Raw genomic sequence first — 26963 nt, 5'->3', positions numbered from 1 at the left:
ATATCCATCTTCTTGATTAATTTTGCACTTAACCTATATATTTTTAATATTCATTACCTCTATATTACCACTGTAAGTTTTTGTTGGTAATAGGTAGGATGCAAAAAAAAGTATTAAAAATCACCATAAACTACCTCATACCCATTACGATGGCTACTAACAAAAAATCACAAAATAACAAGTGCTAGCAAAGACACAGAGAAATTGAAACCTTTGTGCACTGTTGGTGGAAATGTAAAATGGTTCAGGCACTATGCAAAATATTATGGCATCTCCTTGAAAAATTAAAAATAGGATTACTATACGATCTAGCAATTCCACTTCTGGGTATATACCAAAATTAAGTGAAAGCGGGGACCTGAAGAGATATTTACCCATGTTCATAGCAGTATTGTTAAAAGCAGCCAAAAGATGGAAGTAACCCAAGTGTCCACTGAAAGATGAAAGGATAAACAAAATGCAGTAATACATAAAATGGAAAGGTGTTTAGCCTTAAAAATAAAGGAAATTATGACGTGCTAAAACATAGATGAAACTGGAAGACATTTGTTAAATAAGCCAGCACAAAAGAACAAATACTGTATGATTCCACCTATATGATGTATCTAGAGTAGTTGAACTTATAGACACAGAAAATAGAATGGTGGTTGCCAGAGAACGAGGGAAGGGGAGAATAGGGAGTTGTTAAATGGGTATAGAGTCATTTACCATTGCAACAAAAAGAATAAAATATCTACGAATAAACCTACCTAAGGAGACAAAAGACCTGTATGCAGAAAATTATAAGACGCTGATGAAAGAAATTAAAGATGATACAAATAGATGGAGAGATATACCATGTTCTTGGATTGGAAGAATCAACATTGTGAAAATGACTCTACTACCCAAAGCAATCTACAGATTCAGTGCAATCCCTCTCACATTACCACTGGCATTTATCACAGAACTGGAACAAAAAATTTCACAATTTGTGTGGAAACGCAAAAGACCCCAAATAGCCAGAGGAATCTTGAGAACGAAAAATGGAGCTGGAGGAATCAGGCTCCCTGACTTCAGACTATACTACAAAGCTACAGTAATCAAGACAGTATGGTACTGGCACAAAAACAGAATTATAGATCAATGTAACAGTATAGAAAGCACAGAGATAAACCTACGCACAGATGGTCACCTTATCTTTGATAAAGGAGGCAAGAATATACAGTGGAGAAAAGACAGCCTCTTCAATAAGTGGTGCTGGGAAAACTGGAAAGGTACATGTAAAAGTATGAAATTAGAACACTCCCTAACACCATACACAAAAGTAAACTCAGAATGGATTAAAGACCTAAATGTAAGGCCAGACGCTATCAAACTCTTAGAGGAAAACATAGGCAGAAAACACTAGGACATAAATCACAGCAAGATCCTTTTTGACCCACCTCCTAGAGAAATGGAAATAAAAACAAAAATAAACAAATGGGACCTAATGAAACTTAAAAGCTTTTGCACAGCAAAGGAAACCATAAACAAGATGAAAAGACAGCCCTCAGGATAGGAGAAAATATTTGCAAATGAAGCAACTGACAAAGGATTAATCTCCAAAATTTACAAGTAGCTCATGCAGCTCAATATCAAAAAAACAAACAACCCAATCCAAAAAATGGGCAGAAGACCTAAACAGACATTTCTCCAAAGAAGATATACAGATTGCCAACAAACACATGAAAGAATGCTCAACATCATTAATCATTAGAGAAATGTAAATCAAAACTACAATGAGGTATCATCTCACACCAGTCAGAATGGCCATCATCAAAAAATCTAGAAACAATAAATGCCAGAGAGGGTGTGGAGAAAAGGGAACCCTCTTGCACTGTTGGTGGGAATGTAAATTGATACAGCCGCTACGGAGAACAATATGGAGGTTCCTTAAAAAACTAAAAATAGAAATACCATACAACCCAGCAATCCCACTACTGTGCATATACCCTGAGAAAACCATAATTCACAAAGAGTCATGTACCACAATATTCACTGCAGCTCTATTTACAATAGCCAGGACATGGAAGCAACCTAAGTGTCCATCAACAGATGAATGGATAAAGATGTGGCACATATATACAATGGAATATTACTCGGCCACAAAAAGAAATGAAATTGAGTTATTTGTAGTGAGGTGGATGGACCCAGAGTCTGTCATACAGAGTGAAGTAAGTCAGAAAGAGAAAAACAAATACCGTATGCTAACACATATATATGGAATCTAAGGAAAAAAAAAAAAAAAGGTCATGAAGAACCTAGGGGCAAGACGGGAGTAAAGACGCAGGCTTACTAGAGAATGGACTTGAAGATATGGGGAGGGGGAAGGGTAAGCTGTGACAAAGTGAGAGAGTGGCATGGACATTTATACACTACCAAATGTAAAATAGATAGCTAGTGGGAAGCAGCCGCATAGCACAGGGAGATCAGCTTGGTGCTCTGTGACCACCTAGAGGGGTGGGATAGGGAGGGTGGGAGGGAGGGAGACACAAGAGGGAAGAGATATGGGGACATATGTATATGTATAACTGATTCACTTTGTTATAAAGCAGAAACTAACACACCATTTTAAAGCAATTATACTCTAATAAAGATGTTAAAAAAAATTCAAAGAAAGTATAAGGGACTAAAAATAAGTGCATGTATGCACAGTTGGGGCAAATTATGGACAACAAGATACAAAAAGACCAAAAACCCATCTGCCACTTCTGAAGAGCTGGGAGCAAAAGCAGGGGGTCCAGAACAAAATCAGAGTACTGTGCATGCCCCGTGCACACAACACTACCAAAGGGGTGGACAGACCCCCTAAACCACCCCTCCAGACCCAACACCTGGACCCACCCCTATCCTCACCCCATATAAGGAACCAGCTAGCCCCACCTCAGTGAATGAGCAGAGAAACTTGTTACTTGTTTTCGCTCAGGAGCCCCATTAAAGTCTTGCCTGAAAAAAAAAAAAAGGGGGGTACAGAGTTTCAGTTCTGCACGTTGAAAATTTTTCTGTGGATGAATGGTAGTGATGGTAGCACAACAAAGTGAATGTACTTAATGCCACTGAACTGTACATGTAAAAACTGGTTAAAACAATACATTTTATGTTATGTGCATTTTACCACAATTTTTAAAAATGAATTTAAAAAGTTTAAACCATTATATACGAGCAACGCCATCTTATTGTGTTTGTTAAGAGTAAAGCTTTGGTTTCAGATGGACCTCAATTCAAATCTAGGTTCTAGTACTAAGAAAATTACTTAACTTCTTTTAGACACAATTTATGTATGTGTGAAACGAAAGTACCAATAATACCAATCCAAAATTACTTCAAGATAATTAAAATAATTTATGCAAGGAATACAGCCAATACTCCAAGAACTTTAGCTACTATATATATTACATTCATATGTACACAGTTCTTATTTATTAATTGCATTAAAGTAGTTTTATTGTTTTTCTAAATGAATCATAACCCTTTAAATTTATTTTGTAATCTATAATCCTTAGCACATATGGTAGAAGTTTAATAATATACTTTGAAATATGATCAGCCAATGGTAAGATTAAAGGAATAAGAACAGTGGCAATGCACCTGACTATGGTATGGTCTTTATAAAATACAAAAGGAAGACTGTTTCCTTTCAGTAAAAGGGAAACAACCATAGAGATACTAAATTGCAGTCAATTTTAAAATACATTAATCTGGGACTGATAAATGTATCAGTAAAGTATAAATATTAAGGTTCAAAAAACAAAACCATCATGTACATAAAAAAAGGAAGAGGAGAAATACAAAATAGGAACTTAAAGAGTCAAGGAAGCAAGTTTCCATTTAATATGACTTTTTTCCACTAAATTAGATGTACTGACATAATCTTTGACTGATTAACTCAGTATCAATATCTTCTCCAAAGTTAACATGAATTAAGAGTTGGATGCACAATTTATCTCAGGAACACAAGCAAAGTGAACATCTGTTAATTTTCTGTCGTGGAAGTTTTTGTTTGGGGAGGTGGGGGATGTGAACAGAGCCTCTGATGAACAGAGCCTCTGATGTGTAATGTTCTTTCCATCTGCACACCAGGAGGCACTGCATGGCTAATCAGAGGATAACACACATCAAGTTTCTCACATATTTTGAGATAAGTAAATAAATCAAAATTTTGTTTTAAAATTGTTTTCTTAAATGTCCATGGCAAATATGCTTAAAAATATACTCTAAAGGTTTATGTTATTTGAGGTAATAGTTATAAATTAATCATGAAGTATTGTTTTCCTCATAAATAATATTACGAAGTAATATGAGTTTAAGAAATTAAGGAAGAGTAATGTAACCAAACTAGGTTCTCTCCCATTGATTTTCACTTATTCATTTAAATAAATCTGTGTCATACAAAAGAGCCTTGGGGAATTCAGAACATGATTTTGCTGGAGGCCCCTTAAACGATTCAAAGACAGGATCTGGAGAAAAACTGATTTGATATAAATTTCTATTGAATTGCTTCTAAAATAGATGTTATTACTTAAAATACAATGTCTTAATGAAGTCTCCTCTTCAAAGCACTTGTCTTGCTTTAGAACATACTGTTTTTAAGCATTTATGTCAAAGAAGGTGTTTAAAAGTCCATGGAAAAGAATATTAGTTCATTTGATATAGTGCTGCTAGCCAAAGATGGTATAGCCTAACCTGTATAAATAGGAAATAAGTGATAAATAAGACACAAATTAGCCTGCAAATTTTCTCATTTCTATTCTACGGAAAAAGTATCTCTAGAAAGAATGCTAAAGCCTATGTAGAAATATACCTACTTTCCTCTAACTCGCATCAACTCTGCCATTTCCATATCATTTCTCATGCTTCTCTTATTAATCTCTCTTTCATTGTGTATAATGGACTCCCTTATTTTACCAACTTTTACATAGAGTGATTTACAAAAGGGTAAGATATGCAGAGTTGTGTGATTTGTAGTATGAATAAAGCTATCTAGTAGTATGCTTCAACTTTAATTGGAAATCACTGATGTTTTGTACATATGTGTTCGATGTAGTTGTGAATTTCAAATTCATTGAATTGAGGGGTTGGGGATGGAGGTTGTGTACTGTGGCATTACTTAATACTTCTATGATAATATCCACTATCTTAGTGACTTCTAATTTTGTTAATTATCCTGAAGTTTATCCTTCGACATCAACATTCTACCTGTAGAGGACAACCCATACCTATCGGATGATTAGTACATTTAAAAACATCCATCGTGTTGCCCATAGTGAATGTTCAATAATATCCCCTTCCAAGTTCAGATGATGATTTCACCCATCAAAAGATGTAACCATTGGCCATAAGCCATTGGGAACTGCTAAAAAACCAGTGCTTTAACAATGTGCTTCTTTAATTTCAGCAACTACGGTAAGTGCAATATATTTTCGTTTCATAAAATATATATAGAGAAATATAATAAAAATTTCTCCATGTCACCATCCAAAGAAATCCAACGATGTGTTCAATATTTAAAATATAATCTACATTCTTTTACATTTTTTTAATAAAAAGAACATGGGCTACAGGATATTTTAAAATAACCCTCTTGCTAAATAAATTACTTCCTCTTTGGCTACCATATGAAAGCAATCAATATGTTTTCATTAAACAAATGGTTAATTCAATGGATATTTATTGAGCACCTACCATATTCCAGGAATTCTACCAGCAGAAAAAGACATTTTTTAAAAGAGATTTTCCTGGGGCTTCCCTGGTGGCCCAGTGGTTGAGAGTCTGCCTGCCGATGCTGGGGACACAGGTTTGTGCCCCGGTCCGGGAAGATACCACATGCCGCGGAGCGGCTGGGCCCGTGAGCCATGGCCGTTGAGCCTGCGCATCCGGAGCCTGTGCTCCGCAACGGGAGAGGCCACAACAGTGAGAGGCCCGCGGGCCACAAAAAAAAAATTTTCCTGTATCACCACCTTCATCATAAAACACTTCTTAAACACCCTCAAGCAAATAGCTTTGCCTTTACCAAAAATGCTCAAAAACCCCCTAATATTCAATTTAGCAGTGTAATACTTGATATAATGATAGAGATAAGCATAAGAATGACATTCACTATAACATTTAGAATTTTTAAATTATTGCCTTTGAGTGGGTAATCAAAACCATGAACACGTCTTTGCATTTCATCAAAAAAAGATGCCTGGAAAGTACATGAATTTTAAAAAAGTTAAATGATCAAGTATAGTTTTAAACTTCTCAAGAAGTTATGATGCTATTTTTCATTTTTTCCTTTATTTCTCTTTTCTTTTCACTCTTCCAATTATTTTACTTCAAAAAACTGTACTGATATACTTTGTGTCAAGAAATGTGCTGAAACTGTAAAATACAAAGATTTAAAAAACTAATCTCAGTTCGCACAGGTTTTTAATATGGCGTTTTTGTGCATGGGGCAAAGAAGTGGATATATGCACACACCAAAAATAATAAGAAGAAAACTAAATTCAGTCCTATAAATGACATATAAAACATTTTGCTATGTGTGAACATACAGTGAACATTTACCTCAGCAGAATGAGTATGACAGTCTCATGTAGGAAGTACCATTTGAGATGAATATTATATGTATTGACTTTACCATACGGGGACAGACTGAAAATTTTTCTCAGTAAAGGAAAGAGTATAAGCCAAGGTATAATGGCGGTTATAAAAGTACAGGTTACTTTTGAGGAATGGCTAGAGATCTGGTAGTGGGAGAGGTCAATAAGGGGTGTATTTTTAAGGAAAAAGGGGTATATTTGGACAGCTATGGTAACCAGTTGAAAGTCATACTAAGAAAACTGGACTTATTCTGAATGCAGTGACAGCCACAAAAAATGTTTGAGACATTTATAGCTTATTTTATGTAGTGTTATCTCAGGTGGAGAGTTCTTCAAATTAGAGTATCACATTACTCAGAGAAGCAGTGATAACCATCCTAGGGGCCAGGATTACTCTTACCAACATGATTAGTATGGTCTCCTAATATAATCAAACTGTTTAGGAATCAGCACCAGCTTGGTGAACTTGAAATTAGAACAAGGAGATTTAGGGATCTTTAAAATGGACTTACTATGTATCTTCATGATAGGGGCTCAAATAACTCCAGGTTCATTGATTCATGTGCCTTTAAAGAGACACTGCCAATATTTCCTCAGGTTTTTTTTTTTTTTGTCTTTTTCTGTGCTTGGAAAGTTGACCAGCCCCTATTACCTATTTCTGCAGATTAAGATGCACTTTCTATAGAAATGTTAATATGATCAAAGACTAATTGCCCTACATCTATTTTATCTCCTTCTGGGGGCTTTGCTTGAACTCATTAAGTGATGATTTAATGAACTCTCAGCTGGAATTCTATTTCCCTCATTTCTGAATTCTTGGGAGTCATCTAACAATTATACCCGAGTACTTACAAGTGACACTAGATTAGACATTATTACAAATTTTAAAAAGTGGATTGGCAAAATATCCATGCCCTTTTCTCACTTACAATTAAGACACGTTTATTATTTTAAAATAATCTATTCAGAATTGTGCATAGTTCTTAAACAACTTCAGTTTTTATCTGTAGACAGAAGTTAAGTGGGTGGTCTAAAAACCTATTTCATTTTCTTCTAAATAAATAGGAAGTATACATGATTGTGTACAATTTAGAAACTACTGATTAAGAAGCTAATTAAGAATAACTTTTATAGAGAAGAATTCTGGCTCTAAAAAGACACAGGAGATTTAACTAAAGGTCACACTATAGCAAATTTAACACCATAATCTCTCCATGGGTTTTCTTAATTGTAATTATCTCTTCTTCCACTGTTACAATATTTGGGCTTCATCACATTTCAAAAACATTCTGTTCTGACAGTAATGGGAGAAAACCAATTGGTAGTAACAAGAAAAGTGATCTTAACTATAAAGCCTAATTCTTGCAGATTATTAAGTCCCATATTCAAGATCCTTAAGCCGGACTCATCCATGTAAACAGGTGTCATCAGCTAACTTGTTGATTTTCAGTCATTGCATCTGAAACACTTTTTAATTGTTTATTTAGTTTTTATTTTTATTTATTTTTTAACATCTTTATTGGAGTATAATTGCTTTACAATGTTGTGTTAGTTTCTGCTATATAACAAAGTGAATCAGTTAAAAGTATACATATATCCTCATATCCTTTGTCAGTTGCTTCATTTGCAAATATTTTCTCCCATACTGAGGGTTGTCTTTTCATCTTATTTATGGTTTCCTTTGCTGTGCAAAACTTTTTAAGTTCCATTCGGTCCCATTTGATTATCTTTGTTTTTATTTCCATTTCTCTAGGAGGTGGGTCAAAAAAGGATCTTGCTGTGATTTTTTTTTTTTTTTTTTTTTTTGCGGTACGCGAGCCTCTCATTGTTGTGGCCTCTCCCGTTGGGGAACACAGGCTCTGGACACGCTGGCTCAGTGGCCATGGCTCACTGGCCCAGCCACTCTGCGGCATGTGGGATCTTCCCGGACTGGGGCACGAACCTGTGTCCCCTGCATCAGCAGACGGACTCTCAACTACTGCGCCACCAGGGAAGCCACTTGCTGTGATTTTTCTCACAGAGTGTTCTGCCTATGTTTTCCTCTAAGAGTTTCATAGTGTCTGGCCTTACATTTAGGTCTTTAATCCATTTTGAGTTTATTTTTGTGTATGGTGTTAGGGAGTGCTCTAAATTCATTCTTTTACATGTAGCTGTCCTGTTTTCTCAGAACCACTTATTGAAGAGGATGTCTTTGCTCCATTGTATATTCTTGCCTCGTTTATCAAAGATAATGTGACTATATGTGCGTGGGTTTATCTTTAGGCTTTCTATCCTGTTCCATTGATCTATAATTCTGTTATTGTGCCAGTACCATATTGTCTTGATTACCGTAGCTTTGTAGTATAGTCTGAAGTCAGGGAACCTGATTCCTCCAGCTCCGTTTTTCTTTCTCAAGATTGCTTTGGCTATTTGGGGTCCTTTTTGTTTACATACAAATTGTGAAATTTTTTGTTCTAGTTCTGTGAAAAATGCCATTTGTAGTTTGATAGGGATTGCATTGAATCTGTAGATTGCTTTGGGTATTAGAGTCATTTTCACAATGTTGATTCTTCCAATCCAAGAACATAGTATATCCATCCATCTGTTTGTATCATTTTTTAAATTTCTTTCATCAGGGTCTTACAGTTTTCTGCATACAGGTCTTTTGTCTCCTTAGGTAGGTTTATTTCTAGGTATTTTATTATTTCTGTTGCAATGGTAAATGGGAGTGTTTCCTTAATTTCTCTTTCAGATTTTTCATCATTAGTGTATAGGAATGCAAGAGATTTCTGTGCATTAATTTTGTATCCTGCTACTTTACCAAATTCATTGATTAGCTCTAGTCGTTTTCTGGTAGCATTTTTAGGATTCTCCATGTAGACTATCATGTCATCTGCAAACAGTGAGGTTTACTTCTTCTTTTCCAATTTGGATTCCCTTTATTTCTTATTCTTCTGATTGCTGTGGCTAAAACTTCCAAAACTATGTTGAATAACAGTGTTGAGAATGAGTAACCTTGTCTTGTTCCTGATCTCAGTGGAAATTGTTTCAGTTTTCACCATTGAGAATGATGTTGGCTGTGGGTTTGTCATATATGGCCTTTATCATGTTGAGGTAAGTTCCCACTATGCCTACTTTCTGCAGGATTTTTATCATAAATGGGTGTTGAATTTTGTCGAAAGCTTTTTCTGCATCTATTGAGATGATCATATGTTTTTTCTCCTTCAATTGTTAATATGGTTTATCACATTGATTGATTTGCATATATTGAAGAATCCTTGCATTCCTGGGATAAACCCCACTTGATCATGGTATATGATCCTTTTAATCTGCTGTTGGATTCTGTTTGCTAGTATCTTAATGAGGATTTTTGCATCTATGTGCATCAGTAGTATTGGTCTGTAGTTTTCTTTTTTTGTGACACCTTTGTCTGGTTTGGTATCAGGGTGATGGTGACCTCATGGTGACCTCATAGAATGAGCTTGGGAGTGTTCCTCCCTCTGCTATATTTTGGAAGAGTTTGAGGATAGGTGTTAACTCTTCTCTAAATGTTTGATAGAAGTTGCCTGTGAAGCCATCTGGTCCTGTGCTTTTGTTTGTTGGAAGATTTTTAATCACAGTTTCAGTTTCAGTGCTTGTGACTGGTCTGTTTATATTTTCTATTTCTTCCTGGTTCAGTCTCAGATGGTTGTGCTTTTCCTAGAATTTGTCCATTTCTTCCAGGTTGTCCATTTAATTGGCATATAATAGCTTGTAGTAATTGCTCATGATCCTTTGTATTTCTGCAGTGCCACTTGTTATTTCTCCTTTTTCATTTCCATTTCTGTTTATTTGGGTCATCTCCCTTTTTTTCTTGATGAGTCTGTCTAATGGTTTATCAATCTTGTTTATCTTCTCAAAGAACCAGCTTTCAGTTTTATTGATCTTTGCTATCATTGCCTTCATTTCTTTTTCATTTATTTCTGATCTGATCTTTATGATTTCTTTCCTTCTGCTAACTTTGGGGTTTTTTTGTTCTTGTTTCTCTAATCTTCAGGTGTAAGTTTAGGTTATTTGATATTTTTCTTCTTTCTTGAGGTAGGATTCTATTGCTATAAACTTCCCTCTTAGGATTGCTTTTGCTGTATCCCATACATTTTGGGTCACCATGTTTTCATTGTCATTTGTTTCTAGGTATTTTTTGATTTCCTCTTTGATTTCTTCAGTGATCTCTTGATTATTTAGTAATGCACTGTTTAGTCTCTATGTGTTTGTATTTTTTACAGATTTTTTTTCTGTAATTGATATCTATTCTCATAAAATTGTGGTCAGAAAAGATACTTGATACAATTTCAATTTTCTTAAATTTACCAAGGCTTCATTTGTGACCCAAGGTATGATCTATCCTAGAGAATGTTCCATGAGCACTTGAGAAGAAAGTTTATTCTGCTGTTTTGGGATGGAATGTCCTATAAATATCAATTAAGTCCATCTTGTTTAATGTAGCATTTAAAGCTTGTGTTTCCTTTTTTATTTCCATTTTGGATGGTCTGTCCATTGGTATTAGTGGGGTGTTAAAGTCCCCTACTATGATTGTGTTATTGTCGATTTCCACTTTTATGGCTGTTAGCATTTGCCTTATGTATTGAGGTGCTCCTATGTTGGATGCATATTTACAATTATTATGTCTTCTTCTTGGATTGATCCCTTGATCATTATGTAATGTCCTTCTTTGTCTCTTGTAAGAGTCTTTAATTTAAAGTCTATTTTTTCTGATATGAGACTTGCTACTCCAGCCTTCTTTTGATTTCCATTTGCATGGAATATCTTTTTCCATCCCCTCACTTTCAGATTTTATGTGTTCCTATGCCTGAAGTGGGTCTCTTGTAGACAGCATATATATATGTCTTTTTTTTTTTGTATCCATTCAGCCAGTCTGTGTTTTTTGGTTGGAGCATTTAATCCATTTAAATTTAAGGTAAATATTGATATGTATGTTCCTATTCCCAGTTTCTCAATTATTTAGGGTTTGTTATTGCAGGTCTTTTCCTACTCTTATGTTTCGTGCCTAGAGAAGTTCCTTTAGCATTTGTTGTAAAGCTGGTTTGGTGGTGCTGAATTCTCTTAGCTTTTACTTGACTGTAAAGGTTTTAATTTCTCTGTTGAATCTGAATGAGATCCTTGCTGGGTAGAGTAATCTTGGTTGTAGGTTTTTCCCTTTCATGACTTTAAACAGGTCCTGTCGCTCTTTTCCGGCTTGCAGAGTTTCTGCTGAAAGATCAGCTGTTATCCTTACGGGGATTCCTTTGTATGTTATTTGTTGTTTTTCCCTTGCTGCTTTTAATATTTTTTCCTTGTATTTAATTTTTAATGCTTTGATTAATATGTGTCTTGGCGTGTTTCACCTTGGATTTATACTGTATGGGACTCCCTGCACTTCCTGGACTTGACTATTTCCTTTCCCATAGTAGGGAAGTTTTCAACTATAATCCCTTCAAATATTTTTCAGTCCCTTTCTTTTTCTCTTCTTCTTCTGGGACCCCTATAATTCAAATGTTGGTGTGTTTAATGTTGTCCCAGAAGTCTATGAGACTGTCCTCAATTCTTTTCATTCTTTTTTCTTTATTCAGTTCTGTGGTAGTTTTCTCCTCTATTTTATCTTCTAGGTCACTTATCCATTCTTCTGCCTCAGGTATTCTGCTATTGATTCCTTCTAGAGAATTTTCAATTTCATTTATTGTGTTGTTCATCATTGTCTGTTTGCTCTTTAGTTCTTCTAGGTCCTTGTTAAACGTTTCTTGTATTTTCTCTATTGTATTTCCAAGACTTTGGATCATATTTACTATGAATTCTTTTCAGGTAGACTGCCTATTTCCTCCTCATTTGTTTGGTCTGGTGGATTTTTACCTTGCTCCTTCATCTGCTGCATATTTCTCTGTCTTCTCATTTTGTTTTATTTAGTGTGTTTGTGGTCTCCTTTGCACAGGCTGCATGTTCATCATTCCCGTTGTTTTTGGTGTCTGTCCCCAATGGGTGAGGTTTGTTCAGTGGCTTGTGTAGGCTCCTAGTGAAGGGGACTGGTGCCTGTGTTCTGGTGGGTGGGGGTGGATCTTGTCTTTCTGGTGGGCAGGGCTGTGTACAGTGTTGTGTTTTGGGATGTCTGTGAACTTAGTATGACTTTAGGCAGTGTCTCTGCTAATGGGTGGGGTTCTGTTACTGTCTTGCTAGTTGTTTGGCATGGGGTGTCCAGCACTGGAGCATGCTGCTCATTGAGTGGTGCTGGGTCTTAGCGTTGAGACAGAGACCTCTGGGAGAGCTCTCACTGACTGATATTAAGTGGGGCGGGGAGGTCTCTGGTGGACCAATGTCCTGAACTTGGCTTTCCCACCTCAGAGCCTCAGGCATGACACCCGACTGGAGCACCAAGACCCTGTCAGCCACACGGCTCAGAAGAAAAGGGAAAAATAAATAAATGAATAAATAAAGGAAAAAGAATAAAGTTATTAAAATAAAAAATTATTAAAATAAAAAAATCAATTTTAAGAAAAGAAATAAGAGAGCAACCAAACCAATAAACAAATCCACCAATGATGACAAGCCTTAAAATCTATACTAAAAAAACACAAAAAAACAGACAGACAGACAGAACCCTAGGGCAAATGGTAAAAGAAAAATAATCACACAAAGAAGCATACACACTCACAAAAACTGAAAAAAGAAAAAAAATATATATATATATATAAATTTTAAAAAGGTAGAGGGCAACCAAATCAATAAACAAATCTACCAGTGATAAAAAGCTCTAAATAGTAAACTAAGATGAACATAAACAGAAGCAAATTAGATGCAGAAAGCAAACCCCAAGTCTACAGTTGCTCCCAAAGTCCACCGCCTCAATTTGGGATGATTCGTTGTCTATTCAGGTATTCCACAGATGGAGGGTACATCAAGGTGATTGAGGAGATTTAATCTGTGGCTCCTGAAGCTGCTGGGAGAGATTTCCCTTTCTCTTCTTTTTTCGCACAGCTCCTGTGGTTCAGCTTTGGATTTCGCCCCGCCTCTGCGTATAGGTCACCTGAGGGTGTCTGTTCCTCCCCAGACAGTATGGGGTTAAAGTAGCAGTTGATTCGGGGGCTCTGGCTCACTCAGTCCAGGGGAGGGAGGGGTACACAATGAGTGGTGAGCCTGCGGTGGCAGAGGCTGGCGTGACGTTGCACCAGCCTGAGGCGTGCCATGTGTTCTCCCGGGGAAGTTGTCCCTGGATCACGGGACTCTAGCAGGGGTGGGCTGCACAGGCTCCCAGGAGAGGCAGTGTGGAGAGTGACCTGTGCTCGCACACAGGCTTCTTGGTGGCTGTAGCAACAGCCTTAGCGTCCCACGCCATCTCTGGGGTCCGTGCTGATAGCCGCGGCTCATGCCCGTCTCTGGAGCTCTTTTAGGCGGTTCTCTGAATCCCCTCTCCTCACGTACCCAGCAGCAATGGTCTCTTGCCCCTTCCGCAGATCCAGACTTTTTCCCAGTCTCCCTCCCGGCTAGCTGTGGCGCACTAGCCCCCTTCAGGCTATGTTCACACAGCCAACCCTAGTCCTCTCCCTGGGATCTGACCTCTGAAGCCAGAGCCTCAGCTCCCAGACCCCGCCCACCCTGGCAGATGAGCAGACAATCCTCTCTGGCTGGTGAGTGTTGGTTGGCACCGATCCTCTGTACGGGAATCTCTCCACTTTGCCCTCTGCACCCCTGTTGCTGCACTCTCCTTCATGGCTCCAAAGCTTCCCCCCTCCGCCACCCACAGTCTCCGCCCGCGAAAGGAGAGACTTGTGTGGAAGTCTGTGTGTGGAAACTTTTCCTCCTTCACAGCTCCCTCCCCAAGGTGCATGTCCCATCCCTATTCATTTTTTTTTTTTTTGCAGTATGCGGGCCTCTCACTGTTGGGGCCTCTCCCGTTGCGGAGCACAGGCTCCAGACGCGCAGGCTCAACGGCCAGGCTCACGGGCCCAGCCACTCCACGGCATGTGGGATCTTCCCGGACCGGGGCACGAACCCATGTCCCCTGCATCGTCAGGCGGACTCTCAACCACTGCGCCACCAGGGAAGCCCCCGTCCCTATTCTTTTGTCTCTGTTTTTTCTCTTTTCTTTTGCCCTACCCAGGTACATGGGGAGTTTCTTGCCTTTTGGGAAGTCTGAGGTCTGCTGCCAGCATTCAGTAGGTGTTCTGTAGGAGCTGTTCCACATGTAGATGTATTTCTGATGTATTTGTGGAGAGGAAGGTGATCTCCATATCTTACTCATCCGCCACCTTGTAGGTCCCCCTGAAATAACTTTTTATGTCAAAGTATGGATGTTTGAATTTATTACATTTTTCCTACATTCTCTATATAACTCACTTTCCATGTTTTGGTTGCCATTTACTTGTTTTCTTTAACTTTGCTTAATCTTAATTTCTTATCCATAAAATGGAGTTAATAATATCTACCTCAAGGGCCATTTAAAAAGTTAATGGCATAAATAATTATTTTAAAAATTGAGAATGGAATATTTTAGCTAATACTGCTACTACTAGCATTATTACCACAAGTCATATCACTATTCCTACTTGTTTATTTCATTTATAGTGTAATACCAACTTTAAAATTATGTAGTAGCTATTTCTCCTTGTTTTTGGTTAATATTATAATACCCCAGAATTGCCAACATATTTTAACATCCTATCAATTTATTTTGGCAAATAGTCAAAACGGTTGCATAAAAATCAACAGTTTAAAAATATTTATAGACTTCCTAGTATGTGCCAGGGACTACACTATACACTGAAGATTTATCAGTGAGTAAGGCAGACAGACTCTTCGACCTACAACAGTTTAACTTCTACTGGCGGAAACAAACATGTAACCAGTCAATTATAATACATGGAAATAAGTGCTAAAATCTGATCTGAACATCCAGAGAGGGAACAGGGACATAATGGTGTGAGGATTGTTGGTAAGGAAGTGGCTTCATTCATCCAGGCTAAAGAGTGAAGGTAGGGAGTGGATCGTCACAAGTAAAGAGAACTCCACGAAGTAGAAAAAAGGATATGGAAGAACTCAAATATGAAAATAATGACAGTTCTGGGTCCAAGCAACACCAGGTCCAAAAACCAAGTTAAAAAAATTGAGATGAGGTAAAAGTGAAAACATTTCAAATGTCTGCAACACCCAATTTAACAAGTGACTAAAGACATAAGTTGTGAATAAATCATGAAGAGCCTTGAAAGTCTTATTTTAAGGAGTTTTTCCTGTATCCTGAAAGAAATAGGGAGCTAATTGGGTGGGGGGTAGGGGCGATTTAAATGAGGGAATGACATGATGAGATCTAACTTTAGAAAGATCACTATTTCTGTTGTGTGCTTAACGGTGGCCAAAGAGACTGGTTAGGAGGCTAAGGAGTAGAAGAGAGGCGAATAGTGATGAAGGCGAACAGTGATAGTGAGAAGTGAATTCAAGAATCGACACAAGTAAAGCATACAGAGAGAGAGACTCTGTATGCTTCACAGAGTGAGACAGAGACTATTCAGCTCTATAATATCTTCCTGCAGCCTCTGCTCCCTTTGTATCTATTGTGACTGTAATTATGGATTTTACTGATATTCACCCCGTAATTCCTTCCCTCTCTCAAGTATTAAAAACAAAAATTCAGAAAAAAAAATACTTTGTCAGAAGAATCTATAAAGTATTACCATTTTTCTGAGGGTGTCTTAGTGGATATTCTTTCCCTTACATGCTTGCTTAGCCTTTTCATCACTGCCATGTTTTGCGAGAATATAAGAGGTAAAGTACCATAAAATGGACAATCAGAAATGGGAAGGGAAATAGGCTCCTTTGAAGCAAAGATTAAGGATTCAATTCTTCAGTCACCCAGAACAGTGATGCTTAGATTGCCTCCAGAATATAATCACCCAAAGAACTTAAAAAATATATATACCTAAAACACTGTAGTCACTCAATACTTATTTAATTCACTCAACAGCTGCTTATTGAGAGATGTTGGGCATACTATGGGGAAAAAGCAATTAGTACTTGAGGGTGTTTACAACGTATAGCAGTGGCTTTCAAGCATTGACTATTAAGCCGCATCTTAAAAACACATTTTCCATATAATGCAGTACGCATGTGCAAGCACATACACCAAAAACAAATACACATATGATAGAAAAACATTTTTCGCAAAATAACACTTACCACAACAATATGCAGCACACTTTTTGATATTTTCTATTTGTTTGTGCTCATATTTTAATAATAAAAAATGATGGCTGTAAACCATTATATTGATTTCAATATCAACCAAAGAAAGCCATCAAATACTCTGAAAAAACCTCGTACAGGGCTTCCGTGGTGGCGCAGTGGTTGACAGTCCACCTGCCGATGCAGGGGACGCAGGTTCGTGCCCCGGTCTGGGAAGATCCCGCGTGCCGCGGAGCGGCTGGGCCCGTGAGCCATGGCTGCTGAGCCTGCGCGTCAGGAGCCTGTGCTCCGCAACAGGAGGGGCCACAACAGTGAGAGGCCCGCGTACCGCGCAAAAAAAAAAAAAAAAAAAAAAATCCTCGTAGAGAGGATGTTCTAAAACTCTACTTCTGAACACTGATAGTAACACACTGTGCCGGTGCTTTTATTTCAATAAAAATACCCAAAATTTACAGTCTTTTAAAAAAATACCAATTATCTCAAAGACAACTCAATCCAGTTTGAATAAGACAGAGAGCTTTATCTCACTTACCTTTATTTCACTTAGAAAAAAACTAAACATCTCATGGGTAAGGAGATGTACTCTTTCAGTCTCACAATGATGTACACACAATGAGATAATTTCCTTAATGGATTCTGGAATTAGTTAGGGAAAAACCTAAAAGTGAGCAAGTTTTCACCAGCAATATTACACACAATACTAAAAATCAGGAAACATGAGAACACACTTCTGTTAATGCAATGGATTTATAAAGCTATCCTTAATAAGTCATATTTAATTAAAAAATAACTTTTTCTTTTAGAGAAACTAACATAGGATAAGACAGTAGTTATAAATATAGAAGAGCTATAATACGGTATTCCCAATTACAGAAGGAGAAAATACTCTTTTATCATTAAGTGACCTATGTAACCAGCATGTAAGAACTAAGTTCCAAGAGTTTTTTCTTTGCTATTAACTGCTTTACTGATTTCTCTCAATAAGGATTCCATGTGTCAGATACAAATGATGATGCACATGTATGGCAGAGACCTCTTTTTTTTCCTCTCTCTATATCTATTATCCCCCTTCTCTATAGAAATAGAAGTTTAATGGAGCATTATGTCCACCCAGCTGAAGGCTTTATGTCCCAACATCCTTTGCTGCCAGGTATGTTTATGTGACAAAGATGTAGACAATAAGATACAAACAGAAGTGATATGTGCAATTTCTGGGTCATAAACTTAAAAGGAAAGGAGTCCCCTTCCTTATTTCCAATTTTTATTAGCAGGAATGTGGAAATATTGGCCACCTCAGAACCAAAGATGGAAGTCAGGTGTTGAGGATGGTTCATACTGTTAAAATCAGAGAGAACTAAACTTATATCTCGTTTAAGCCTCTATTATTTTCCTTTCTTAAAGTGGCCAAACCTATATCCTAAGGAATGTAGAATTCCTATTCCAAAATGTACTCCTCTATACTGAGTGGGAAAAAGTAGATAAACAAAGTGAGTGAAGTTTAATTACAACATAGAAGCATGGTGAATGAACAAAAGCATGTAAGGATGTGAGGCTGTCTAAGTAATAGGCAGTTATATGGTAATAGAAAGGTCACAAATTCCCAACTCGGCAGTCAAGAGTGTCAAATAAATACTTCCTGGAGAATAAGGCTACTTGTCTTCTACACACAGAACCTTTTTTTTTTTTGGCAAAATGAAACTTTCTTGTATACGTTTCATACAAAATACTGAAATAGAACATAACTGCATTCTACACATCACTACACCAAAATGTCAAAAGATTCACTTCTCAGCATGAAAATGCACAGAAACATAAATATGAAAGGACTTCACATTAAATGTTTTATTCACACCTCAGTGCAGAGTCAAATGGAGTATTGTGAATGGGATGTAGCACTATCAAATAACATATGCAAGGGGACTTAATGGAATAAAAGAAAAGAAAACTCTGAAACATTCCTGATTCTTGCAGATGGAAGATATCTCCATGGCTGAAAACACTCAGAGTGATAAAATTCAGCTCTTCCAAATTTTGTTATAATTTGCTTCTTGAGCAATTAATTTGGTGATATTTCAATGTATTGGTTATTTATTTGGCCCCTGTCTCTACAGTACGGAGACTGTTTGTAGACAAAGTTCATAGAGATACACTAAACTGCATTAGCATATACAACTTCATTAATAGAAAATATATCTTTTACATACAACTGCTGTAGGAAACCACAATGGTGAATTTCAAATAGCTATTTGAAAACATTGCCAATGTTTCAGCGCTATTGCCTGACTAAATTTTTCATTTATTATTAACCAAACATTTTTTAATACACATTTGTTGAGAGTAACAGCAACTTACTGATCCAATTTTACTGGTGTTTAGTAGAATATACATCAAAAAATACTTGCCCAATTTCTTTAAGTAAAATTCTCAGTACAAATGTGATGTTGAAAAGTAAAACCAAAATCAACGGTAGTGCCACTAAAAATGGAACCTAGAGAATATATCCCTAGATATTTTCTCTTTCCTCTTTGTATCTAGGCATGATTATTGTACTTAGATAACATAGGGAAATACTGCTGACAATGGCACTCAAGTTTCTGAAAGAAAGGAGGTTCAGTACGTATATTTAGGAGCTAGAAGGCAGGAAAATCTATCTTCCTCTTCATAATTTTTCATCTAAGTAAAGGGAGTGACAGAGATGGTCTTAAACTTGGTATCAATTATCTAGTAAGAGAACCGTCCTGATAAGAAAATTTAGTAGATAGCAAAGCATTCCTGATTATTTTACTCCAGAAACACTATGAAAAAAGAGAGCCCTAAAAGAAATGTTATCCAGTGTGTGATTACTTAAAGAGATGGAACAGTTTTCACCTCTGTGTAGGTTTATTAGACATTCCTATTCAAAGAATGTGAACTAGAGAGGAGACAAACTAAAAGACATGAGGATGCACTTAGTTTATATGCCATAATTGTTCATAGTATGATCATATAAGAGAATAAATACAAAGTTCATGAGACAAAGAATAAATTAAATCAACCATTTGCTCTTTCTGGTTTCTCAGTATACAGGAAATGGAAGGGAAGAGTATTAGAAAACTCAATCTCCGTGGGATATTTAGGCAAAATATGGAACCATAAGATACATTAATTGCCTTAGCAGTTATACACTGTCCATGTGACATTCAGAACTATGATTAAACATCTTTAAAATTCAGCCAAATATGAAAAGTCTTTAGAAAATATTGAAAAAAATAGAAAAAGAAAATGAGCTAATTCTCTCCTTTAATATCAATTTAACCAATTTGTTTAATCATAAAGAGAAAGCTACAGCATCAAGAAATTTCTAAGCCCAAATTCTGAGCTTCTGTGGCATGACTTGAAAACACTTTGCTTCTTAGATGTTCGCTGGTGATGAGAGTATGGTGAGAGAATGGGAAGATAAAGGCAGTCTTGCCAAAGTCAATCCATAATGAGGTGAGGCAGTGCAACACTTTACAAAATCGGAAATTTTCTTTGGCCATTCATTTCTGTCTGCTCCTCCCTGAACAAACACAACTTCTAACATGAAAATGTCTGAAGGTAGTTATTCTTCTGGATATTATCAGGAAGTAAAAAAATATTATAAAGAAAAATATTTTAAAGTAAGCTACTCACCTATCCCAATGAAAGCAGCTTTGTACCCTTCTTCTTTCAAAGTGCTAAGAGTAATTTCATTCACTGAAAGGCTTTTACCACAAATTATCTGTAAGAAAAAACATTTCTGTAACTGTATTTTGGCATTTGAATGACTAAAACCTTAATCTTTAACATCGAAAATAATAAAAACTCCGTATACACATATATAATATTCCACATATAGATATGAAAATATTTTTGTCTTTTAGTATATAGGCTTATGTATACTAAATAGTATATAAATAGAACAAACATGTTTTACTTAATAGCTAAATGCATTTTTGCCTTTTAATTAAGTACCACAAGAAAAGCTAGTGTATTTAAAATCAAGTCAGTAAATTTTCACAGCTTAATTAGTATGTTCAAGGCACTATGTGGGGCATTTTAAAGAATAAAATGTTAAATGAGACACAGTTTCTGCCTCAATGTACAGTCAAGATCTGTGCAGAAGACGTACAGAAATAAGTATAATAAATAACAGAGTGTGATCAGCACATGTCTACAAGAACTCAAGGGATGGAGAAATTCATTTTGGCTGAGGTCATATAGATGAGAAAAAAGAGAGGTAGTGGGATTTCAGTAAAGCCCTTTTTAAACTGAAGTATAGTTGATTTACAATATTGTGTTAGTTTCAGGTGTACAGCAAAGTGATTTGGTTAAACATATATATGTGTGTGTGTATCTATATTCTTTTTAAAATACTTTTCCATTACAGTTTATTGTAAGATATTGAAAATAGTTCCCTGTCAATAAAGCCATCTTAAAAAATGGATAGGATTTTGATAGGGGATACTTTTGAGGGAAGATGAATAAAGTCAGGAGTCAGAGGGTAGATACTTCTATTAAAAATCACAGTACTTTGCTTAATTCCAGACATGAGCCTATTTTCAGATCTTGAACCTGCTGACTGAAGAGGTGGTCAGGTCCCTAGAAAGAAAGACCCTGAAACGTCCTGGCAAGTAAATACTATAATGATTTCTCTATTCCTTCTCCAAAGGGGATTATAGCCATTTACCCAGGTAACTGTACACTGGGGAAGGGGGCATAATCACACGTTTCAAGGACCCTGGACAAGGTTCTTCACTGACATTGATACCTGAAGAGTGGGGACCTACAGTGATAAGGTGAAAAATGGAACCTGGATAAAGTCTGGTTCACAGTGGGCCTAAGGGGATCACAGACCCAGTTAGTGGTTATTCCCAAGTCTCCAAGTGTATAATAAAAATTGTTATACATGTCAGTAGAAATAATCCCCATGTTGGGTCTCTGGTCTGCAAAGTAAGAGCTATTATAGCTATAATATTGGGAAGGCCAGAAAACTTCTGAAACCCTGGTCGAGAGAGTAAATCAACCACAATGATAGCCTGGAGTCGGTGGGATAGGGAAAGATGGTGGTGGTCCATGTTATACTTCTGTTTCATTTCCCAGTCTGGCCCTGCTGAGACTAGATGATTTCTGGAGAATGACTGTAAACTCCTGCAGGCTCGACCAAAGTGAAGCCCTGACTGCAGTGTCTGTGACAGATGTGGTATCATTGCAGATTAGTAAGGCCACAGGTACAATGCACGTAGCCATTGATAATGATGAATGCACAATTTTCATCATGTTTCTGTGGAAAAGGGATCAGAAACAGTTCACATTCATGGGGGAAAGATAAGAATATTCATTTACAGGTTTGCCTCAGGAATATGTCAACTCTCTTCTGTAATAATATGTATAATCCGAAACAATCTGGCCATACCACAGAACATCATAGTGATCCATTACACTGAGAACATCATGCAGATTGGACAGCATAAGCAAGGGGTAGCTAGTATGCTAGCTAATATGCCTGCCCTCCACAGGGCAGAAGATGAACCTTATGAAGATCAGGGACTAGCCACTTGAGTGAAGTAAAGGGGTCTACTTCTCAGGTATGTGCCAGTATATACTCTCTAAAATACATGACTTCGCTGCGATTTTGCAGTCATTTACCATTATAAATAAGGAAGCACAATGTCTGGTAGGTTTGAGTTTTGAAGTCAACATGTTCCTAAAAACAAAAGTCTCTAAACTGATTCATAGCAGAAGAACAAAGTTTACCCATTAAAGCAATAATTGCACCTAACTTGCATAGAGTACCTAACTAAGTGCAAGACTCTCTTCTAAATACTGCATAGATGGACCTCTTTCATCCACACAATAGCATTATGAAGTGATATCGTTTTCCTCATTTTACAGATGATGATACTAAGGGACAAGAGAGCGTTGACAACCTTTACCAAAGTCAAATATGTAGTTTAATTGCAGAACCAGCACGTGTAAAAGCTATGCTCTAATGTCTCTTGAGAATGAAGGGCAGAACCAGCACCATCCTCAAAGGCACAGAACAACATACTGCATGTGGAGAACTACTTGAAAATGTAGTGTTTCTGGGGTATAAAGTGCAAAGCAAAGAAAACAAAGAGAAAGTAGGGGGATAAAATGACTTTGGATATAACATAGGGGGGCATTTTTGTTTTACTAAAATACTAGTTCTAATTTTATTGGCAGATGAACCATTTGAAAGTTTACAACCAGGGGACAACCAAGGTGAGATTAACAACTAATATTCAGAACTCTGGAACATATCAAATACCATAAAATAAACTGGACAATTAAAAAAACACATATTATTAAAAGTACTTAATACTAGGTATCTAATAGTTGGTATTACTATTAGAGTTAGTAGAGTTAGATGCTATAAAAAGTAATGGATAATGAAGCTTTAGAATTTTAATTTATTTTTCAAAGAGTAGATTTTTTATTAAACTATTTCTGATCATAAGGAAAGATAAAAAGTTCTAGTGCTTATTCTATGAAATGACCTCAATACCAATATACAATGAAGGTTAGACATAAAAGAAAACTACAGGTTCAAATATTCTAAATAAAATTTTAGTAAACTGAATAATACTACAATTTCCAAAGTTGAGCAGTGGAGTGCCCTGCCAATGGGTCTATCAGTGGAAGTGATACTCAGAATACTTGACTTTAGGTTTGGTTTACTAACTGACTCAGCAAAAAAATTGAAGAAAGACCCCCATCCTTCCTGAGGTAGTGTTTGTGTGCATGTGTGTGTGTGTGTGCGTGTGTGTAGCTGAGTAGTGGAGTTATGTGATTTATCAAACAGGATTGAAAATATTCCAATATTTCCACCCTGATAGAGTGAACATGTCCCTGAATTTGTAACATACAGAAAGGATGCACAGGCATTTTGCGTTTCTCAGTCTGTTTCCACCCTAGCAGGCAACAGCGTGCAACTGAGGAAGCAAAAAAGTTGAATTATACTTTTGTGTATCGAAAACTGGAAAGACAAGTAGCTTTACTCCTAGTGTTAATTTACTGGGACTGGGACCAGTAAGACTTTACTTACTGTAGTCAGACATTGTGGGACAGGGGGAGAATAACCATCACTGTGCAGTAAGTAGCTCCATGGTGCAAATGAGAACAAAGCAATAATAACAATAATCGGTGGAGTGACAAGCACAAGGACTCTTCCCTATGTTGGGGAATCTAGTCAAATCTCCCTTTTCTAAAGCATAAAACCCCCAAACATTTGCCATCAAATCCAAAACTCACTCTCAGAAAGAACAGGAGAAAGATTCTTTGACAAAATGTTAAAATTTTGCTTACATTATGCCTTAGGAAATTGGACCAAGACATGTAAAACTTAAAAGTGGTATTATATGACAACTAACAGACATCAAAACATTTTGTGGCTGATATACTATGAAGTCCTAAGATTATTTGTTAAATATATATGATGTTAGAAAAATCATGTTATGGGCATTTTGTTTGTGTTTTTGCTCCGTTTTCTCCCATATTTTTTATATATGTAATATTTTCTGTCATAATTTTCTTAGATATGGATTATAGCATATATTAACCTCCCTCTAATGGCTTTAATAATATATGCCTGGGTACTCAAACATCCCAGCTAAATTGAGAATAAAATTTGCTCCACATCAAGCTTAGTGTAAGAGTTATTACTATTTCAATAGAAGGGCTGAATATAATAAGCCCTGAGCCAAAGTTCCACCTAATATCTACTCCGGGACTTGACAAAAACTTTCTTTATGCATCCATAATATGTCTTCATACATATAATAATATTTTTAATGTAGGATTAAGGTTTACAACCTTTTCGGCATGGAACGCTTTTTTGAAATGAACTATGTGGCACCCATTATTAAAAAATACAGATAATAATGTACATGCTCTTCACATTTTTGATAGAAAATTTGGCTAAAGAGACCAAGTATTTCCAGACTCTCTAACATAGAAAATAAGATAAAATAATTTTAAAACTAAATTCAGCTCTTTTTAGACACAAAATTATTTTGTTGGCTCTTAATGCACATGTTTCTCACCTTCCAGTAGAGACAAAATATGACTTCATATTAGTTTTCAATAACATCCTATAATGATGGAAATGCTTGTTGCAAATAAACATAATGACAAGATGATATAGAAAATTTATCAAGAAAGATATCTCAGATATTTTTGTTCAGATTATGAAGACAGAGCTTCCCTGGTGGCGCAGTGGTTGAGAGTCCACCTGCCGATGCAGGGGACACGGATTCGTGCCCCGGTCCGGGAAGATCCCACATGCCGCGGAGCGGCTGGGCCCATGAGCCATGGCCGCTGAGCCTGCGGGTCAGGAGCCTGTGCTCCGCAACGGGAGAGGCCACAACAGTGATAGTCCCGCGTACCGCAAAACAAAAACAAAAAACCCCATCAATGTTCTGTTTCTCATAAAAAGACTGAAATCAGATGGATAAAATTTTTAAATTTAGCAAAAATATAAGTATCAAGACAATATTCTTACCAATAATAAAATAATGAAATGCTTGGAAATTTATTTCTATAAAGCTAGCATAACTCTATAACCAAAATCTATAACATAGCCAAAACTCGCAAAGATAACAAATAAAAAATAAAGCAAAACAAAGACAGACTTTCAGTAGCTTTGAAACTCTATAAAGCGAGCAACAGAATCTATTAAAACTGTATTTACAGTTTTAATATTCAGTGCATAAATAAGTGAATGCAAAAGAATTTTTTAAAAAAACACACAGAAAAAACTTAGTTCTAGATGTACAGATATAATAAAACATGATGCAAATGTATATATTCCAGAAATGCAAAGATTAATATAACTCAATACATTATCTGAACATAGACTTTCAAAAGGGGCAATTAAAAAATTTAACACCCCTCCTCCGTTAAAATAAAACAAAATAACTTAGAAAATGTTACTATTCTAAGTCTAGAAAATGAAAACATTTATTCAATATGATAAAAATACTATTTCATAGCTCAGAAAAGATGCCATGCATTACTACTTTTATAACATACTAGTGACAATGAAATAGTGGAAGAAAAATAAATATATATATATAACATACAAATAGAGGGTTTTTTTGTGACACAATATTTGACTGAAAAAATTCATCTTAGAATAAACAAGAACTAATCTATCAGCTATTAGATATGAAATAAATTGAAATTACTCAACAAGAAATTTAGCTGAAGAACACAGTTGGGAGGGAAGATGATGAATTAAACTAAGTTTATATATGATGAGTGTATGTTATTTGGATGATAAATGTGTTCATTAAACTATTAAGATTACAGGACTGGAGTTCAAAAGAAAGATGGTTCTAGACGAGTCCTTAGCACACCTCTAGGCAAAAGTAAATTCTCAACAATTATTTATCAAATAAATGAAACAAACCTATTAGAAAGAGAAAAAAATCAGATAATAACCAAGATAATGCTAGATCATGAAAGCTAAAAATACATACATACATGAGCATAGATACATACATGCATGCATACATATCAGAATATATCACATGCTGCACAGGAGCCAAACAGTATAAACCCAGAGAAAAATTTGTTTCATTGCCAGAAAATTATTGTTGACTTTAAAATATACAGTGTTAGTTGAGAGGTAAAAACGGAAGGCAGGTTATAAGAAGAATTTGGTGATGAGAAAAATGTGGTAACAAGTGTAGAACATTTTTAAAAATATATATCCTTTCATGGATAAAGTTGATAAGTCATAAAAGATGCAAGCATTTCATCAATGGATGCAAGTCCTCAAAGCTGAAAAAGAACCTCATTACTGTCTCTCCTCAGAGTGATGGACAAGACAGTATTAACCTTCTCTTTAATTCAGGTTCTAATTCTTTCCTGATAATTTAATAAATTCATAGGGTTTAAAATTCAAATGTACAAAATGGTGATAAACTCCTTCCTACACCTTCCCAAAGGCAATCTATACTATCAGATTCTATACATTTCCAGAGCACATATATTTCCAGGCATATATAAGCAGATATGTTTGTATTTTACACAAACTGTAGTAGCATACTTTTACCTTTGAACAAATATTGACCAAGGCAAGGGACATTAATTGACTTTGTCAAGGTTATCTGACTATAAAATTAGAAAGTGTCATAATTGTAGCTGAAATGTACATTT

The 26963-nt window shown here is 36.2% G+C and overlaps 1 protein-coding gene across 3 annotated transcripts in view; it reads right to left on the bottom strand.

Moving 5' to 3' along the window:
- DPYD (dihydropyrimidine dehydrogenase) overlaps window positions 1-26963 on the bottom strand; it is an 825900-nt gene that overhangs the window by 555901 nt on the left and 243036 nt on the right. For all 3 annotated transcript variants that reach the window (XM_089919140.1, XM_022553288.2, XM_089919145.1), the window contains one exon: window positions 20433-20520. In XM_089919140.1, the coding sequence (XP_089775266.1) occupies window positions 20433-20520 (88 nt within the window). The remainder of the gene's footprint in view (window positions 1-20432; window positions 20521-26963) is intronic.

This window comes from Delphinapterus leucas, chromosome 1, assembly GCF_059928025.1.
Source record: "Delphinapterus leucas isolate spDelLeu-1000000601 "Yukka" chromosome 1, BTC_Dleu_Yukka2, whole genome shotgun sequence".
NCBI classification, from domain to species: domain Eukaryota; kingdom Metazoa; phylum Chordata; class Mammalia; order Artiodactyla; family Monodontidae; genus Delphinapterus; species Delphinapterus leucas.
This window is presented reverse-complemented; position numbering and strand designations above follow the sequence as displayed.